This window comes from Schistocerca gregaria, chromosome X (genome assembly GCF_023897955.1).
Source record: "Schistocerca gregaria isolate iqSchGreg1 chromosome X, iqSchGreg1.2, whole genome shotgun sequence".
NCBI lineage: Eukaryota > Metazoa > Arthropoda > Insecta > Orthoptera > Acrididae > Schistocerca > Schistocerca gregaria.
Genome location: NC_064931.1, coordinates 471244446 through 471266288, shown reverse-complemented (window position 1 = coordinate 471266288; position 21843 = coordinate 471244446). Strand labels below are relative to the sequence as shown.

At 38.5% G+C, this 21843-nt stretch overlaps 1 protein-coding gene across 1 annotated transcript in view; it reads left to right on the top strand.

Annotated features, from left to right (window-relative positions):
- LOC126298354 (cytochrome P450 4C1-like) overlaps positions 1-21843 on the top strand; it is a 253886-nt gene that overhangs the window by 212841 nt on the left and 19202 nt on the right. Inside the window, exons 11-13 of the mRNA XM_049989649.1 lie at positions 6487-6555; positions 6673-6841; positions 19031-19210. Coding sequence (XP_049845606.1) covers positions 6487-6555; positions 6673-6841; positions 19031-19210 — 418 coding nt within the window. The remainder of the gene's footprint in view (positions 1-6486; positions 6556-6672; positions 6842-19030; positions 19211-21843) is intronic.

The window sequence follows — 21843 nt, the reverse complement described above, 5'->3', positions numbered from 1 at the left end:
GCGAAAATATTTTGTTGAGCCCAACCTACATAGGTAGGAACGATCATCAAAATAAAATAAGAGAAATCAGAGCTCGAACAGAAAGGTTTAGGTGTTCGTTTTTCCCGCTCGCTGTTCGGGAGTGGAATAGTAGAGAGATAGTATGATTGTGGTTCGATGAACCCTCTGCCAAGCACTTAAATGTGAATTGCAGAGTAGTCATGTAGATGTAGATGTAGATGTAGGTTACGTTAGACTGTCATAAGTATGTGTAGACTACAGTAGTTTTTCAAGCAGCTTTGGTCACTTAAGGTCATATCCATGTTATCTGGTATGTTTGGTGTGTTGCATACCTGTTGGCTATTAAATCATAATAATCACTTTCTTTGCATATGTGATCAATGTCTTGCTAGATTCCCCGAAGAGCAAGAAGCAGTGAACCAACTAGAAACTGAGTGAGGATATATAAAGGGCCAGGTAACCATACAACATTTTCATTCTACATAGTTATCCTCCTATCTGTTACTTACAACTAAACAGTATTTATAGCACAACTGATATTGTCTGTGGTTAATTCAGGTTTTATTAAAAATTGTTGATTTGTAATATGAAACAGAGGGATATTGTAATAAAAATAAAGAAACAAGACAGATATCTCATATAGTGCTAGAAAACACAGTTCCTTAATAAACTCTTGCCTTTGATCACGATGAAGAATGTTCTAGAAAATCACAACAATAATTGTATAATATTTCGTATATTTGTGCATGTAAACTGTACTTGAATCAACAATAGATGCTTTGGTTACATAACGGCACAGATCTTATGTGATTAACTAATTTGTATTACTTATAAATGCAATTTATACTCTCTAATAATTTAAAATACACTATGGACTAATGCTGAATGATGTACAGTTTTAACTATGTGCAATAGGAAAAACCAAAGAAACAAAAAACAAAGTGAGGACGTCCGGTCCTAGTTTCTCTCTGACACACTCATTTATGTTTCTTTCCCTGCCTATTCTAGCAATACTGCTGGTAATTTTACAGTTTACTACATCATCTATATAATGTACCAAAACTATGAAACTGTAGTTCTGGTAGAGCAAAACTTTAAGAACCAATGGAGGACAGATCTGAGTGATTAATGCACAAAGTTGAGATGTTCTGATGTGAGGTGATCCGGGTTGTGTCATCAGCATAGTATATCACTATGATGGCTATCCAATCCCTGATACCTCTAATGACCCAATGGGTCATTTTGACTCATACTTTATAACAATAATGCTCTGAGCTGTCATTTAAAAACTGAATGCAGTTATTATATTTTGATGTTTTTATATTATTTATATACAATTTAGGATATATAATTCTGAATAAATTGCAACATAGCAGAAATAACAACAGTTATTATAAAAATGAACAAACCTCATTGAAATCCATATGTCCTGAACAAGAGTAAGAAGGTGAGGGCGTTTTCTTAGTTTTAAATGCATAAAAACATTCAATTATTTTTATTTACATAAAATTTAGCTAGTTCATACTTCTGTGCAACTGACACTTTCATATTCAGTTTCCTTTGTGTGTATTGTACGAATCATCTTCTTACCAAAAGTGCACTTGAAAGCAGTGTTTATTACACTTGCAGAATTTGAGAACTTGACATTATTTGTGTTTTTGGGTGATTTGTCTTCGTTTTCATTCCATTGTTTTCATAATTGTCTGTACTCCAACAAACTGAGTGATTATTCACTTACTCAGGGTATAGTGCCTCTTTAAGTAGCTGAAGAAAATGTCTTCTTGTGATCTACTTCCCAGTACTAGTCGAGAATATGACATATGCATTTATTCCTGTTAGGTCAAGAATATTGTGGAAGGCATGTACTAGCCATCTTTTTGAGGCAGTCTTCACTGAATACTGTGTGGTGAATCTCAAACACTGTATTGCTGTAATAATATAGTTTCTGAACTCGTCACTAACATGTTGTCATTTTCTTTCCTTGATAGACCCACAAGAAAATGTCATCACATTTTAAAATTTTTATCACCTACAGAGGAGCCTTCAAACACTTCAGAGCATGTAGTATCTCTCTTCTTACTCTAATTACTGTTCCTAAGATGGTGGCTGACTATTCTTCCAATTTTGCTGCAAGTTTGAGGGAAGTGCAGTAATTATCTGTTGAAATGTTCCTGCTTTTGAATAGAAATGGTTCCATAAGATGCATCAGTACATAATATGAAATCCTTCCACTTTGTGATCATGTAATATCCTTACCAAGATAACAGAAACCATTGAGAATATACATGGTATCAACATCTACAGCTAACCAGAGCTTTTGTTCATACTTGTCAAGCTTTGAAGCAATGAAATGTGTCAACAGGCACCAGAGTTGCTCATGTCTTGTTACGTCAAATCAGGGTTTGTAGCACATGGTGAGGTTTTCTATGAATTAGTTTCAAACATCAGAAACAAATCAAATTTATCAGTCTGTAAATGGACAGAGCATGTAAACTTCTCATTAAGTCTTAGGAATCTCATAATTTCACTGAACATATTTCTACTCATCTTTCAGAACACTTTGTAAGCCTGGAAGTATCTTATCTTGATGCAAATAATGTTTTTGATACATTTCAATCTTCACCTCACCTCACTATATCCTTGCGGTATATCCAGTGTAATCAGAGGGATATATCATTGTAAGCTATCCTTCAGATCAGGAAGAGTCTGGATACTCGCTGATAGACACGAGCTGTAAGATAAAAGACTGATCCTTGTAAAAGAATGATAAATGAAAGTATGTTGTATAGTGACCATTGCTGTTACTATGTACCACAATAATAATAATAATAACAACAAAGATAAATATTATATCATAAAACAAAATAATTAGGATAAGGGTGTGCAAAAAATAAAGTGATTTTTGGAAGGGAATGACAAACATATGTAAACTTTATTGAATCCATTGTTGTCCATTCACTCCACAATAATATGATGAAAAGTTAATTATTTCATTACAAGGGAAGTATGGGAGTGCATGAAATACATGTAAGGCATTCCAATAAATACAATTATAGTATTATCTTAAAGGGTTCAATATGACCACTCTGGACAGTAAAGATAAAATTCACAAAAAATCGTAAACAATTGTGCAAAATGTGCTGTTCTTCAAGTCTGTTCATGTCAGCTGTATCAGGACTTTATGCAGAATTAGTGGTGATGAGTGAAAATGTGTGTCTGGAATGGGACTCAAACAAGGGATCTCCTGTTTATAAGGCAGTTGTGTTAACCACTGTGCCACCTAGACACACTACTGACTGGAATTGTATGGACTAACACAGCATACTTGTCAAGTGATTCACCTAGTTCCTCCTATCTGCAGTCCTCATCCATGTCCTCCATACTCACTACTATGAGATTTCCTCAGGAAGCCAAACATAATTGTGCAGCTTCACTTAAGGTGGTGTATTCATTGCCCGTCAAGGTAAATCAATTATATGAATGCATGGTGTCTGTTGTTTTGGACATGAATGATGTAGTTAACAACTGTGGCAATACTGATAAATATTGTGGTTTTTTGTTTTATGCCAGAACTGGCATAAAACATCCATCTGTATATATGCCTATGTGGTATTACATTTTGTCCTTGTTAGTAAGGAAGCTAATTGCTTATAATGTTAAATATTAAGGTATTCTTTAATTACCACCATCCAGTTTATGACAATAGTTTGAACATGTAATCCTGCTGAAGAAACTGCAAAAATGTGGGAAATTAAGGAGATGGGACCTGGATAAACTGAAAGAACCAGAGGTTGTACAGAGTTTCAGGGAGAGCATAAGGGAACAATTGACAGGAATAGGGGAAATAAATACAGTAGAAGAAGAATGGGTAGCTCTGAGGGATGTAGTAGTGAAGGCAGCAGAGGATAAAGTAGGTACTAAGACGAGGGCTGCTAGAAATCCTTGGGTAACAGAAGAAATATTGAATTTAATTGATGAAAGGAGAAAATATAAAAATGCAGTAAATGAAGCAGGCAAAAAGGAATACAAACGTCTCAAAAATGAGAGCGACAGGAAGTGCAAAATGGCTAAACAGGGATGGCTAGAGGACAAATGTAAGGATGTAGAAGCTTATCTCACTAGGGGTAAGATAGATACTGCCTACAGGAAAATTAAAGGGACCTTTGGAGAGAAGAGAACCAAGTGTATGAATATCAAGAGCTCAGATGGCAGCCCAGTTCTAAGCAAAGAAGGGAAGGCAGAAAGGTGGAAGGAGTATATAGAAGGTTTATACAAGGGCGATGTACTTGAGGACAGTATTATGGAAATGGAAGAGGCTGTAGATGAAGACGAAATGGGAGATACCATACTGCGTGAAGAGTTTGACAGAGCACTGAAAGACCTGAGTCGAAACAAGGCCCCCGGAGTAGACAACATTCCATTAGAACTACTGACGGCCTTGGGACAACCAGCCCTGACAAAACTCTACCAGCTGGTGAGCAAGATGTATGAGACAGGCGAAATACCCTCAGACTTCAAGAAGAATATAATAATTCCAATCCCAAAGAAAGCAGGTGCTGACAGATGTGAAAATTACCGAACTATCAGTTTAATAAGCCACGGCTGCAAAATACTAACGCGAATTCTTTACAGACGAATGGAAAAACTGGTAGATGCAGACCTCGGGGAGGATCAGTTTGGATTCCGTCGAAATGTTGGAACACGTGAGGCAATACTGACCTTACGACTTATCTTAGAAGAAAGATTAAGGAAGGGCAAACCTACGTTTCTAGCATTTGTAGACTTAGAGAAAGCTTTTGACAATGTCGACTGGAATACTCTTTTTCAAATTCTAAAGGTGGCAGGGGTAAAATACAGGGAGCGAAAGGCCTCTCCCCGATGTTATTCAATCTGTATATTGAGCAAGCAGTAAAGGAAACAAAAGAAAAATTCGGGATAGGTATTAAAATTCATGGAGACGAAGTAAAAACTTTGAGGTTCGCCGATGACATTGTAATTCTGTCAGAGACGGCAAAGGACTTGGAAGAGCAGTTGAACGGAATGGACAGTGTCTTGAAAGGAGGATATAAGATGAACATTAACAAAAGCAAAACGAGGATAATGGAATGTAGTCAAATTAAATCGGGTGATGCTGAGGGAATTAGATTAGGAAATGAGACACTTAAAGTAGTAAAGGAGTTTTGCTATTTAGGAAGTAAAATAACTGATGATGGTCGAAGTAGAGAGGATATAAAATGTAGACTGGCAATGGCAAGGAAAGCGTTTCTGAAGAAGAGAAATTTGTTAACATCGAATATAGATTTATGGATCAGGAAGTCGTTTCTGAAAGTATTTGTTTGGAGTGTAGCCATGTATGGAAGTGAAACATGGACGATAACTAGTTTGGACAAGAAGAGAATAGAAGCTTTCGAAATGTGGTGCTACAGAAGAATACTGAAGATAAGGTGGATAGATCACATAACTAATGAGGAGGTATTGAATAGGATTGGGGAGAAGAGAAGTTTGTGGCACAACTTGACTAGAAGAAGGGATCGGTTGGTAGGACATGTTTTGAGGCATCAAGGGATCACAAATTTAGCATTGGAGGGCAGCGTGGAGGGTAAAAATCGTAGAGGGAGACCGAGAGATGAGTACACTAAGCAGATTCAGAAGGATGTAGGTTGCAGTAGGTACTGGGAGATGAAGCAGCTTGCACAGGATAGAGTAGCATGGAGAGCTGCATCAAACCAGTCTCAGGACTGAAGACAACAACAACAACAATCCTGAACATTTGTTGAGTCATGGTGCCCCTCACTCTGCACCACTAGTATGGTAATTTAAATAAAGATGAAGTGCCCTGCATCACTAGTATGGTAATTTAAATAAAAATGAAGACTAATTTCCTCAGCATGCAAGTTGAGTACGATCAAGAGATGGCACTGTTTAATATATGGGTCCGCTTCCCAAGGTGAACCATTATATTCCTTGTAGCTCTTTTTTTGCATTTTTTTGAGATTGACTATGTTTACCAGTAACATTATGGACTTTATAACTTTGATGCAAGCATTGATTGTATATTTTCAAAAAACATCAGCAGAAGTATAATGTAGGAAAAGCTAGTATTTAAGCAGTAGTGACACTGCTGAAAAGTACGAAACATGGAAAGCATTATTTGGTTCCTCATGATGTCTTTCAGTTATTTGATCCACAGAAAAGTAATTTCATTTTTCCTAGATAAATATCCATAACAACATGTTGTCAGTTGTTACGTAGTTTCTCCTTGGCAGAGTAAAAGCTCACAGAATTCCACATTTATGAGAGTCAGCTGTTAATTTTTGAAAATGTTACTTCTGTTTATAAATAATTGTTATAGTCACCTATTGCAGAATAAAATATCTGTTTGTAATAATATTGCTTAATATTGATAGAAAGAGGCTACTCATCAAAAAGTACAGTACTGAGGAAATATTATGAAGTACCTAGCTTAATAACTCTGGTTTATTTCAGGGTCATGACACAACAGCGTCATGCACCAGTTTTGCTCTGTGGGCACTTGCCAAGCATGCGGATGTACAGGTAAGGAACATGGTTATCTCTTTCTGATTTGATGATTTAGCACTGATTAGAAGTAAGGTAGTAACAAATATTTCTGATGCACACCATAATTTTGAAACCTGATTATTATTATTTCAGGAAAAAGCTTACAGTGAGATTCGTGACCTTTTTGGTGATTCAGATCGGCCTGCAACATTTCGAGACTTGCAAGAGATGAAATATTTAGAGAGAGTGATAAAAGAGACATTGAGACTGTATTCAACAGTTCCATTGTATGCTCGTGAACTGGACCAAGAACTAAAAATCAGTGAGTTATTATTAAAATTTGATTTATTTAAAAGCATTAGTTATGTATGCTATTCAACTGCTCTGATGTGTTTCCCCTCTTATTCCTTTAAAAAATTACTGCTAATAACTTCAGAAGTTTGTGATCAAATGTTAACCACTTTGTCCATCTACAATTTCCATTCTCCAATTCTTAGTTCATTACCATATTAATTCCCCCATGAACCGTGAAACTTGCTGCCGTGAAATAGCTTGTGTACTTCAACAATACGTACACTGATCAGCCAGAACATTATGACCACTGGCCTACTACCAAATATAAACCTGTCCAGGCAATAGCTGCTTCACCTAGTGAGGAATAACTGCTAGTAAGACACATGCACAGCACATGTACTATCAGTGAGCATCCTTTCCATGTGTAGAATGGGGAAAGCATGTGATGTATCTGAGCTTGATCAAGGGCTGGAGGCTTGGCACAAGCATTTTGGAAACAGGATGACTTGTTGGGTGTGAAAGGAGTGCTCTGGTGAGTGTCTTCAACATGTGGTGAAACCAAGGTGACTCCGTTCAGACATCGTTGGGTTGGGTGGCCACCCCTCATTACAGATGTTGGACATTGTGAGCTGGGCAGACTTGTAATACAGGACAGGCAGCGAACTGTGGAGGAACTAACATCAGACTTTAATACTGGGCATAGTAAATGAGTGTCTGAACATGCAGTGCAGTGGACATTTATAGCCATAGGCCTCTGCAGCCGAGGACCCAATCATGTGCCAATGTTAACACCACAACATTGGCAACTACAAGTTAAATTGAGACATGACCATCAGCACTGGACAGTGGCACAGTGACAGAGTGCTGCATAGTCTGATACCTTCTTCATCATGTTGATGGGAGGGCGAAAATCCATTGTCTTCCAGGGAAACACCTCCTTAACATCTGTACTCTGGTACGGTGACAAGCTGGCGGGGACTCCATTATGCACTGGTAAATATTCACATGGGCATCCATGGATCTAGTGGAGATTGTACAAGGCACCATAAAGGCCAAAGCATATTATACACTGGTTGCAGACCATGTAACCCCTTCATGACGATCATGTTTCCCAACAGCAGTGGCAAGATGAGCCCTGTCACAAGACAGGAGTGTGATGGAGTGGTTCAATGAACACATTGGTGAGCTCCAGTTGATGTGTGCTCCCCCCCCCCCCCCCCCCCCCAAACTTGCCAGATCTGAACCTGATGGAACACATCTGTGAAGTGACTGAACATGTTGTCTGAGCTCATCACCCCTGCCCCTCCCCCTCCCTGGGATTTATGGGAATTAGGTGACTTGTAAGTGCAGATGTGGTGCCAGCCCCCTCTGGTGAACTGCCATTGCTTCATTGCTTCTATGCCATGCAATGCTGCTGCTTTTATCCATGCCAAAGGTGGATGTAGTAGCTATTAGGTAGGTGGTCAGAATGTTCTGGCTGATCAGTGTACATCAATAATCCTAGATAATTTACTATTTTTATACTGTGGAAAGATGAAATAAAGGGGAAACTACAGCCATTATAATTCTCAAGAACTTGCAGCTTTAGTGTATGGTTTAATACTGGGTAAAATATTCCAGGTATAAGATTCAAATCTATGTACTGGAACTACTCAGGAGGATGCTGCAGTTAGAAGAAATGCAGATCTGATATTCTACAGCTAAGAGTGTGAATGATAGATCACAAAATTGGGTGGGTAGGTAGGATAGAAAAGGGAATAGATAACTTAATATTAGACATAATGGGAATTAGTGAAGCATGATGGTGGAATGAAAGAGATTTCTAGTTAAGTGAATACAGATTTATCAAACCAAAATCAGTTGCCGCGGATATGGAACTAGGGAAGAGGGTAAAGTGCCATGAACAGCACAGTTAACTTATTATCATAGCCAAGACTGTCACAAAACATGATACAAAACTAAGACATACACAGGATCATAAATGACAGACCAATTAGCTCCTGAAGATGATGAAGAGATTTAGAAAATGTATGCTGAAGTAAAATAAATCATTCGGTACAGGGAGATGAAAATTTGGTGTTAAGGGGGGATCAGAATTTGATAGCAGGAAAAGGAAAAATAGTTAATGAGCATGGCTTGGAGGAACAGAATGAAAGGGGAAACACCTGGTAGAATTTTGCACAGAGCTCAATTTAATCATTATCTATGATTAATGTAAGAATAATGAAACAAATATTTAAACTATGATAAGTATATGGAGACATTGGAAGGTTTCAAATAGATTGTACAATGGTAAAACATATTTATAAACCTGATTTTAAACTAAAACATGTCGACTATCACCATAATCTATTATTTGTGCAGTGCAGATTAAAACTGAAGAAACTGAAGACAGATAGGAAATTAAGTATTGGGTTGGTGACTAAGTTCACTGTGTTTTTCCATATGTTTAATAAATACGACATATACACATAACAGAGATATCAGTCATGAATGATATATTCTCCTTCACTATCACAATAGTCTTCCAACACTGGGGTAGCTTTTTGATTCTGTGACTGTAAAATCTTTCTATTTTGAGACAAAGATCTCACCAAGCCAAGTTCGGAGGGCATTTTTATCCAGAAAGGAAGTTCCTTGAATGTTGTTCGATTGAGAACAGAAAAGATGAAAATCTGAGGCCACAAGATAAGGTGAATAGTTTGGGTGTGGAATGACTTCCCTAAAAAACTCCTGTATATAGTGTGTTTTGTCAGTCTAGCAGAATGCAAGCAGTCATTATCGTTGAGTAGCATCACTTCATCCAGTCTTCTTGGATGTAGTTCTTGGATATCATCTGCAAGAGGTCTCATCTGTTGACAGTAAATGTCAGCAGTAATGGTTACACCTTGGGGAAGCAAATGTTAGTACACCAAACCATTGCTGTCCCACCAAATGCATCAAATCATCATCTGTGGTTGCACTCAGGTCTTTGTAAGAGGAATTGTTGCTTTCTTTGGGCTGAACCATATCTTTCTTTTCCCTATGTTTGCATGAAGAGACAATTTTTCATTTGCAGTAGTGATACTGATTAGTATGGTTGGTGTTTTGTACAAGACGTTCGATGATGAGCAAGCAGAGATTCACACATGGCCATCCACTGGGTTTTGTGATTTTGGCTTAGAGCATGTGGTACCCATGCACTTGATTTTTGAGCCTTCTGCATGAGATGAAAACATCACACAGTGGTGGAATGATCACAGTTCATCACATTTGCCAGTTCTTGAATACCGTGACATGGACCATTGTGGACTGATGCATTTAAATGGTCATCTTCAAACCCCAAAAGTCTTCCTGCAAGTGGAAATTTACTGACGTCAGTATGATTCTCCATAAAACAAGAAAGCCATTTTCTAGCTTTTTCTGTGCAATGGCATTATCTGGATACACAGTACAAATGTTTAGGCTGCCTCCATTGCTGTCACCCATCTGTCAAACTTATACAAAAGAATATGTCATAAATATACTAGTTTCTCCAGTTGGCACTCCGTTTTCTAGCATCTAAAAGCAATTTCAAGTTAGGAAGTGGAGACTACCTAGCTTGAAATGACAAAATGACAATATGTAAACTTAAACTGCTACATTAAACTAAAATAAAAAATGACAATCAATAAAAAACCAAAAGCAAGCTAAATACCATCATGCAAAACAAAAGTGCTATGAACTTACAACCTGATAGATGGCACCTGGATACACTGAAAGAGCCAGAAGTTGTTGAGAGTTTGAAGGGAGTGTTATGCAATTATTTACTGGAACAAGAGGAACCAGTAGGTCAGAAGACAATTTGGTAGCTTTGAGACATGAAATAGAGAAGGCAGCAGACGAACAATTAGGCAAAAGAGATGGCTCACTAGGAATACTTGTATAACACAAAAAGTAAAATGCAAGATGGAAATAGATCTCTAAATATGATATTAATAGATGATGCATAGTGGCAAATTAAAAAAGGTACTGAGTGTAGATGAAATTGCCTCCGAATTATTAATGTCCATGGGAGATCTGTTGTTGTTGTTGTCTTCAGTCCTGAGACTGGTTTGATGCAGCTCTCCATGCTACTCTATCCTGTGCAAGCTGCTTCATCTCCCAGTACCTACTGCAACCTACATCCTTCTGAATCTGCTTAGTGTACTCATCTCTCGGTCTCCCTCTACGATTTTTACCCTCCACGCTGCCCTCCAATGCTAAATTTGTGATCCCTTGATGCCTCAAAACATGTCCTACCAACCGATCCCTTCTTCTAGTCAAGTTGTGCCACAAACTTCTCTTCTCCTCAATCCTATTCAATACCTCCTCATTAGTTATGTGATCTATCCACCTTATCTTCAGTATTCTTCTGTAGCACCACATTTCGAAAGCTTCTATTCTCTTCTTGTCCAAACTAGTTATCGTCCATGTTTCACTTCCATACATGGCTACACTCCAAACAAATACTTTCAGAAACGACTTCCTGATACATAAATCTATATTCGATGTTAACAAATTTCTCCTCTTCAGAAACGCTTTCCTTGCCATTGCCAGTCTACATTTTATATCCTGTCTACTTCGACCATCATCAATTATTTTACTTCCTAAATAGCAAAACTCCTTTACTACTTTAAGTGTCTCATTTCCTAATCTAATTCCCTCAGCATCACCTGATTTAATTTGACTACATTCCATTATCCTCGTTTTGCTTTTGTTAATGTTCATCTTATATCCTCCTTTCAAGACACTGTCCATTCCGTTCAACTGCTCTTCCAAGTCCTTTGCCGTCTCTGACAGAATTACAATGTCATCGGCGAACCTCAAAGTTTTTACTTCGTCTCCATGAATTTTAATACCTACTCCAAATTTTTCTTTTGTTTCCTTTACTGCTTGCTCAATATACAGATTGAATAACATCGGGGAGAGGCTACAACCCTGTCTCACTCCTTTCCCAACCACTGCTTCCCTTTCATGCCCCTCGACTCTTATTACTGCCATCTGGTTTCTGTACAAATTATAAATAGCCTTTCGCTCCCTGTATTTTACCCCTGCCACCTTTAGAATTTGAAAAAGAGTATTCCAGTCAACATTGTCAAAAGCTTTCTCTAAGTCTACAAATGCTAGAAACGTAGGTTTGCCTTTTCTTAATCTTTCTTCTAAGATAAGTCGTAAGGTCAGTATTGCCTCACGTGTTCCAACATTTCGATGGAATCCAAACTGATCCTCCCCGAGGTCTGCATCTACCAGTTTTTCCATTCGTCTGTAAAGAATTCGCGTTAGTATTTTGCAGCCGTGGCTTATTAAACTGATAGTTCGGTAATTTTCACATCTGTCAGCACCTGCTTTCTTTGGGATTGGAATTATTATATTCTTCTTGAAGTCTGAGGGTATTTCGCCTGTCTCATACATCTTGCTCACCAGCTGGTAGAGTTTTGTCATGACTGGCTCTCCCAAGGCCGTCAGTAGTTCTAATGGAATGTTGTCTACTCCGGGGGCCTTGTTTCGACTCAGGTCTTTCAGTGCTCTGTCAAACTCTTAATGCAGTATCATATCTCCCATTTCGTCTTCATCTACATCCTCTTCTATTTCCATAATATTGTCCTCAAGTACATCGCCCTTGTATAAGCCTTCTATATACTCCTTCCACCTTTCTGCCTTCCCTTCTTTGCTTAGAACTGGGCTGCCATCTGAGCTCTTGATAGTCATACACGTGGTTCTCTTCTCTCCAAAGGTCTCTTTAATTTTCCTGTAGGCAGTATCTATCTTACCCCTAGTGAGATAAGCTTCTACATCCTTACATTTGTCCTCTAGCCATCCCTGTTTAGCCATTTTGCACTTCCTGTCGATCTCATTTTTGAGACGTTTGTATTCCTTTTTGCCTGCTTCATTTAATGCAGTTTTATATTTTCTCCTTTCATCAATTAAATTCAATATTTCTTCTGTTACCCAAGGATTTCTAGCAGCCCTCGTCTTTGTACCTACTTTATCCTCTGCTGCCTTCACTACTACATCCCTCAGAGCTACCCATTCTTCTTCTACTGTATTTATTTCCCCTATTCCTGTCAATTGTTCCCTTATGCTCTCTCTGAAACTCTGTACAACCTCTGGTTCTTTCAGTTTATCCAGGTCCCATCTCCTTAATTTCTCACATTTTTGCAGTTTCTTCAGTTTTAATCTACAGGTCATAACCAATAGATTGTGGTCAGAGTCCACATCTGCCCCTGGAAATGTCTTACAACTTAAAACCTGGTTCCTAAATCTCTGTCTTACCATTATATAATCTATCTGATACCTTTTAGTATCTCCAGGGTTCTTCTACGTATACAACCTTCTTTCATGATTCTTAAACCAAGTGTTAGCTATGATTAAGTTGTGCTCTGTGCAAAATTCTACTAGGCGGCTTCCTCTTTCATTTCTTAGCCCCAATCCATATTCACCTACTATGTTTCCTTCTCTCCCTTTTCCTACACTCGAATTCCAGTCACCCATTACTATTAAATTTTCATCTCCCTTCACTATCTGAATAAGTTCTTTTATTTCATCATACATTTCTTCAATTTCTTCATCATCTGCAGAGCTAGTTGGCATATAAACTTGTACTACTGTAGTAGGTGTGGGCTTCGTATCTATCTTGGCCACAATAATGCGTTCACTATGCTGTTTGTAGTAGCTTACCCGCATTCCTATTTTCCTATTCATTATTAAACCTACTCCTGCATTACCCCTATTTGATTTTGTGTTTATAACCCTGTAGTCACCTGACCAGAAGTCTTGTTCCTCCTGCCACCGAACCTCACTAATTCCCACTATATCTAACTTTAACCTATCCATTTCCCTTTTTAAATTTTCTAACCTACCTGCCCGATTAAGGGATCTGACATTCCACGCTCCGATCCGTAGAATGCCAGTTTTCTTTCTCCTGATAACGACATCCTCCTGAGTAGTCCCCGCCCGGAGATCCGAATGGGGGACTATTTTACCTCCGGAATATTTTACCCAAGAGGATGCCATCATCATTTAATCATACAGTAAAGCTGCATGTCCTCGGGAAAAATTACAGCTGTAGTTTCCCCTTGCTTTCAGCCGTTCGCAGTACCAGCACAGCAAGGCCGTTTTGGTTAATGTTGCAAGGCCATATCAGTCAATCATCCAGACTGTTGCCCCTGCAACTACTGAAAAGGCTGCTGCCCCTCTTCAGGAACCACACGTTTGTCTGGCCTCTCAACAGATACCCCTCCGTTGTGGTTGCACCTATGGTACGGCCATCTGTATCGCTGAGGCACGCAAGCCTCCCCACCAACGGCAAGGTCCATGGTTCATGGGGGGAGGATGGGAGATCTAGCCATGGCAAAACTATTCCACCTGCCATGCAGGATATATAAGACAGGAGAAATAATGTCAGACTTAAAGAATAATGTGTTGATTGCAACACCAAAGAAGGCAGGTGCTGAATATTGCTGAACAGTCAATTTAATATCTCATGGTTGCCAAATAATAACATAAATTGGCTATAGAAGGATGGAACAATTAGTACAAGAGAACCTGGAGAAGGATTGATATAGATTCTGGAGAAACATAGGAACATATGAGTGCTTCAGTATGTACATAGAGTTAGCAGTATAGAAAACTGGGGAGAAATTTAGAAAGAGAAGTCAACTTCAAGAAAACAAAATAAAATGTTTAAGGTTTCCAGGTTATGTGGTGACACGGTGACTGTCAGGCATCGCAAAGGATTTAATGGAGTGGATATTGTCTTGAGAAGATGCTAAAAGTAATATCAACAAATGTAAAATATGGGTTAGTGAGTGTAGTTGTAATAAATAATCTGATGAGAGAATTAGGTACTGGTAGTGGATGTTTTGCTATGTAGGTAGCAAAACAACTTATGATGGCAGAAGCAGAGAGTAAATATCTTTGAGAAGAGAAGGTATGTTAAGATCAAATATGAATATAAGTTGTAGGAAGTCTTTTTCTGAAAGTATCTGTCTGAAGTAGACTCTATACCAGTAGCCTTATTTGGAAGTGAAGTGTGAATTAACAACAGTACTTAGAATAAGACTGTAGTAGCTTTTGAAATGTGATGTTACAGAAGGATGATGAAGATTATGTGGGTATAATGAAGAGGTACTGAGATGAGTCACAGACAAAAGATCTGTGTTGTATGACTTGATTAAAAGTATGTGTAGATTTATAGGACACCCCAGAAGGCATCAAAGTATATTTAATCTGATAATGGAGGGAAATGTGAGGAGAAAAAGTTGTTGAGGGAGGCAAGGCTCAACTACAGTAAGTGGATACATATCGATGTTTGCTGCAGTAGGTGTGCAGAGATAAAGAGGTTTTCACAGGAGAGACTGGTGTGGATAGTTCCATCACACCAGTTCATCTATTGTAAGATGCATGTGGATGGAGAAAAAGAAAAAAAATAAAGAATTTTATGAATTTATTTGTCAACTCAACATCATTCATAACATGAAAGCAAGAAGTTTTTGATGGGCATGTGACTTTCATTATTGTAAAAAGCAGTGCCACTGCAAAAACCAGAAACCACACACTCTTAGCAGACCCAGAACATGATCATATGGACAAAATCAAATGCTCAAGACAGTTGTGTCTTGAATCAAAGTGGATGCAAACAGCTCAAGAGTACAATCACTGCAGGCAGATTCTTAGGTTGGTACATGTTGTTCTAGATTAATAAACATCAGATAAGCATGTAAGTATCACTACTTGCAACACAGCCAAAATAAATACTCGAAACCAACATGTCAAATTAAAGCTTTAGGTGGCTAAATAATGTCTAACCAGTTTGAGATGTCATGTATCCAAAACTGGTGCAAGTAACGTGAATAAAAATGGGGAAAAAATTTCTTTCACAGAAACATGTCATTTTGGTTTTCAGATTTTAATAATAAGCTTACATTGAAGAAAAAATAGGTATATTTGTCTGTCTTGGTTTTGAACTACCTCCTGCTAATGGACATGAGTTGACCAAAGAAATATGTATTTGCAGAGGTAGAAATAATTGTTTTATAAGGACTGGTTTTCGCCAATATATTTTGATTATACGTCATTTGCAGATCAGAAATAATTGCAAAAACTTATTAAGTTAAAAACTTAATGTACCAATACCATTATTTTATTTATATTTAGAGTGATGGAAGTAAAATACAATGAAAGGTAATGATATATGTAGGCTTATCTTCATATTTCTCTCCCTCTCAGTTAGAAGTGCGTGATGGAAGGAATTATTTTTCATAAAATGAGCATTTGAGGCTCTTGTCTAAATATTAGAAGTACAGAAACTCAAAGTTTACTACCAACCAGAGACAATAAATTCATAGGTTCAAAATTTAGAGAAATATTGTACATACATAAAGCAATTAAACTATTTACTAGGTAACAGACTACTATAGTTAACCAAACACAATTACTCACGGCCCCTATGGGAACATTACCTAGGGGTAGTCGTATATTCCTAGATACATAATTTAAAGGTGGCTCTTGGAGCTCTGTACATACGCTTCCTTGGGATAATTTACATCAATCTTCAGGTGTCTGCAGTTCCTGTTTCCTCCACATCTCTGTGACACTCTCACGTGGGTAAGACAAACCTATGGTCATTTGTGGTGCCCTTTTCTGCATATGTTCAGTATCCCCTGAGCCAGATATCTGTATTTACATTTCTGAACATTGAAAGCAATTTACCAATCCATGCACAACTTTTAAATCTTATTGAGATCTGACAGAATACTTGTGCTGCTGTTTTCAGACAGTAGTTTGTTATAGATAACTGCATCAGCTGTAAAAACTCTGAGATCGTTAGTAATATTGTCTTATTGATAATTAATATTTGACAGTTATGGCAACAATCTCAACACACTTCCCTGGTGCTTACTTGAAGTTACTTCTACATCTGTTGACGACCCTACATCCAAGATAACATGCTGCATCCTCTCTACCAAGAAATCCTCAGTCCTCGATCCAGTCACAAAGTTTGGTTCATAATCCACATGACCGCACTCCTGATAATAAACATACTAGTAGGTGCAGTATTAGGTCCAATGCTTTCTGGAAATCAGGAAACACTACATCTACCAGACTGCCTTGATCCATGGCTTTCAGGAAGTTATCCGAGAAATATGTGAGTTGGGTTTCACATGATCAATGTAACTGCATACAACTGTCAGTCCCCAGGGTAACAGCCTCTTATAAATAATGGACACATGTCCCATTAAGGGGACCCTACAGTTCTCAACCCCATGGTATGAGTCTAGGAAGTTGCAGTCCAGCTTGTCACAGAACCTGGTTCAGTTCTTTTGGTTGAATCAGAACCATGGGCCAAGATCAGCTCTGGGGACAATGCTGCAAATTGTGAACTTCACTGAAACGCCATTAGCAAGGCTGGTCTTCTCAACATTCTCTGCCAGATGCTGAAATGATCCCAGTGTGATCTCAGAGACCAGACAGCAAGCAGCATTTGCTCCAGCGTGCACCACAATCTGAAGTTCGTTGCACCATGTTACGCCAATGACTATTCAAATAACCTCTTCAACATGTTGAATGAGGCCCTCAGACATACACACTAAGTGCACCTTGGGTTCCTTCCCATACATTGCTGCCATTTCCCTAAGAGGTACCATTATTCGCCATACATTTGAAATGCTGAAGATTAATAGACCCTGCCTTTTTGCATTTTCCTCCTCTTGATATGTCTGGTTTCGCATCAGATGAAACAAGTCTTACTAGCTGAGTTTCAGTTTCAGTAAAAGACAGAACACCAAATTTGTTGCGTTCTCTCTGATTCCTATCTTCTTTGTGCAGGGTCCCTAGCCCTACCACTGACACGCCATTCATGGTCAAGTGGACGAGAGTGACAGATCCTGTAGCTCCTGTAGAGGAGACAGCATCCAAAGGAGATGATAGCACTTCCGGCACCTTCACTATTTCAGGACCATATGCATTTAGTTGCATTTTACTAGAGAGCATGTGTGATGTGTGATATAATGCTGAGGAATGTTCTACCTGCATTAGCGATCTGCTGTTTTATTCCTGCTTTAAGCTGCGCTTGTTAAACGACATGATAAGATACTTCATGTTTTCTGCCTTAACCCATCTCAGGTCCCCTGCTTACAATGGAGTTCTCTACACAGATCCTCTGCATTACTTTCGTCTTCTCGGCATTGATGTTCAGGCCAGCTCTGGTTGGTTTCTACATTAGGTCTGTCACTGTCTCCATTGTCTTGGGTTACGACAGTGCTTGGACTGTGGTGTCATGGGGACTCCATTGTTGAGCATTATATTAATCAGTGTTGGTGAGATGGCCTCACCTTGTTGCAAGCCTGTGTTGTGTTAAACTCCGTGAATATTTCTGCCTGATGTTTCTACCTTTGCCCTTGCCTCTGCTGTGCATGCTTTTATCATGCCCATTAACTTCCACCAAGCGAGGTGGCGCAGTGGTTAAGACACTGGACTGGCATTCAGGAGGACGACGGTTCAATCTCGCGTCCGGCCATCCTGATTTAGGTTTTCCGTGATTTACCTAAATCACTCCTGGCAAATGCTGGGATGGTTCCTCTAAAAGGGCACGGCAGATTTCCTTCCCTAATCCGATCAGACCGATGACCACGCCGTCTGGTCTCCTTCCCCAAAAACAACCAACCATAAATTTCCTTGGTATACCATATTCCATCAGGATGTTGTACAGGCACGATGTGGAAGGTTTTATAATAACTAATATTTAGTATAAATACAGATAACATGATGTACGTTAGAAGAGTAAAACAATATTGAACAGTTATTCCAATAACCAAATATTGCGCAACACTGTTACTATGAAAGTACCAATGTTATTACTGTATAGAGCTGAATACCACCATTTTGTTGGGCATCCTTTGACTTATTTTGATAGTTTGTAAGTACTCATAAGTTTCAACCATCATAAATTATGCTCGTTTGGAAAAAAATTTCATTCACAAAAATATTTCCACAAGTACCTACCGAGAAACTTCACATTTTCTATGTGTTTTAAAACTTACTGTATCATTTAGAGAAGCGTGTGTTCCAAAAGACAGTATCATACATGTCTGTGAAATTAATCTACTCCTTAGTGGGATTGCGTTTCCGAGAAATCCTTGCAATACCAGTAATATAGATATCCTAAATAAATTTCGAAAACAAATAAAAGAAACTTGAATTTTTTTCTTTGTTGCAGGAAATAAACTTGTACCAGTTGGAACTACTCTAGTCATCAGTACTTTCCACATGAACAGGAACCCAGAGCACTTTCCAAATCCGGAAACTTTTGATCCAGACCGTTTCCTGCCGGAAAGAATGCAGGGCAGGCATCCTTACTGTTTTGTTCCATTCAGTGCAGGACTGAGGAACTGTGTTGGTAAGACTTCACTAATTATAGTACATCTGAATCTTATCATGATGTGCGATGAAAATAGGAATGGTCTTGTTTCTATCTACCATTTTCCATTTGTCGCTGTATCAGCTGAAATATTCAATGAGAGGGAAGTAAGGGAGCTTGGGGCCCCACATACGCCCAGAGAAAAATCTTTGCCAACCCCATTCATATCCCGCTTCTCAAAAAAAAAAAAAAAAATAAAAATAAAAAATAAACGTGTTAATCTGAAGAAAACCAGAACATGTAATAGATACTGACTAGTAGCAAGTATGCCCAGAACTATTTGTCACGAAACCTAAAGCCTATTTCATCGTTCATTTAGTGAGTCTGACTTCAGTAAGGGAATTAATAAGACTTCAGTAAGGGAATTAATAAGTGGAGCTTCTCCCTACATACACATATAAAGGGAACGCTGTGCAACAGGAAAATTGTTATAATAAAAATGATGCATAAGATCTTGCTCTAAGAGAAATGTAGGTTTAAGGAGCCACTGCTGGCTAGGATATGCTCAAATGTCAATTACTGATCAGTTTAAAACAAGTGCAGCTTCGGAGGAGGGTAACGGTTTTAAAGATGGAGCTGCTTCAGTTTGGGTGGTATAGTCATTTGGAATGGAATTTTTTGTGAGGAGGTTCCTACATTGATCCATAATAGTATCACATGTGAAGAAGACAGTATACTTTGCAAAGGAAATGGTATTTGTGAAATAACTTACCATTTGTAGAACAGCAAAGTTTATTGCCATGATCCTTTTTGTTACATAATTTAGACATTATCTGCTGAACCATGAATATGGGAAATATTCAGACCTGCAGTTTAGTATATGTAACTGTTCTGGTAGAAAGGAAGTAAGAGCACATTTTAATGTTCCGTTGACGACGAAGTAGTCAGAGGCAGAACTCAAGATCGAAATTATAAGCATGGGTGGAAAAGCGACCTTGGTCCAAAACATACTACTGTGTCTAGCATTTTGTCTTCTAATCATGGGGACATCATCAGTGGCTATGAAGTCTCAGATAGCAGTTTCTAGCTTGAAAAAGTTCAGCTATCTCATAGAAACAGTCAGAGATTGCATCAACAGGAGACCAAGATGTCAAGGTATTAACGCATTGTTCAAAACAACGAGAAAGGTGCTTGAATTTGAACACTGCATAGGACTTATGCCTGCCGCATGCCACAGCAGAAACATGTAAAATTCCTTGCACATGTGGTCAAGAATATATACAAACTAAAAAAATAACCATTAACAGCCAGCTTAGGAAACACAAAAGCAATTTTCCTCTGGGAAACACGTATAAATCAGCAGTAGCAGATAATACACTGGGACCAGGAAACCACCAAATTTGTTTCTCCAGTACTACGCGTTTTTCATGAGCTAGCCATTACTACGCTAGGATGTACAATCTTTGACATAAAACCTGACTGATGGCCACAGAGTATAGGTCCGCGCCGAATGGGACAAATAACAGGGCCTCCCTGATAATACTCCAAGTCCGGCTACAGCACAAACTGGCAGTTGCGGCAGTTCGTGGAGGAAGTCCTGTGTTCTTTGCAGCTATTATGCTACATTGATGCCCGTGGTGTAGCGGTAAAAGGCGCGTCGTCTGACTGCAATGTCTCACGGCCTAAGCCGGTCGTTGCCTCAATTTGTATAGCGCCTTTAGTCTAAATGCTGAAGTCCAGAGTGTAATGATAGCACAGCTACTATGTATTCCATTTTGTCACACTGGTAATAAAATTTCTGTCCAATAATGTTTTTAGGAAAGATTTCTTGGCAGGCTGTCTGCCTTTTAATGTCAAATGCGCCAGACCACTCTGGCGGCCATTTACTGGCAACCAGCAGCAAACGCCGCAGGGCCGCTGTGCTCCCTCATCCTTTCTTGATAGCGTCAGCTACTGCTCAATCGTTTTGGATAGTATAAAATGGTTTATTGGCGTTGAGTAATGGTCTACAAAATATGTCTACTATTTGCATTTCGCGCTCGACAACAACGGAGACAGACGAAACTTTTTAATGTGATGGGTATTGTATTACACTAATTTGAAAGAGACGTGTATGATTCAAACTAATTTTATAGTTTGTGGTCCAATCAGAATACCTCACTACATTGTTTAATAATATTATTAATGCTTTATATATTGTTTCTTTTCCTTCTAGAAGCGATCATTTGTGCATTTTTTTTTTTACCAGGAGTTCGTATATTTTCGTCACACTTAAGTGAGGAACTGTAGTGTGATGAGTTTTACTCTTGCTGTTCCGTGTTAATTTGGCGATTGTATGTGATAAACTGTCTGAATACGTTGCAGTGCGTGCTCTGTAGTACTTAAAACACATTGGACACTTTGAGGTCCGTGCACAGATTCATGGAAAACTTAATGCTGAATGAAAGCGATAAGTGAAGCATTATATCATATTTCAGCCAACAAATGTGCCCATTTTTAAAGTTACTCAGGGTGGAAGGAAGTTGCTAATGCCTCTATCGGCAAACACCTACAGAAGTGCCTAATCGCTAACACACTCATTTCACACTGAAAAAGTATATTCACTTCTTAACTATTACCATGTTTTATGGATCGTAGGTGATGAAAAAAACTCAAATTCGTATCATTGACGA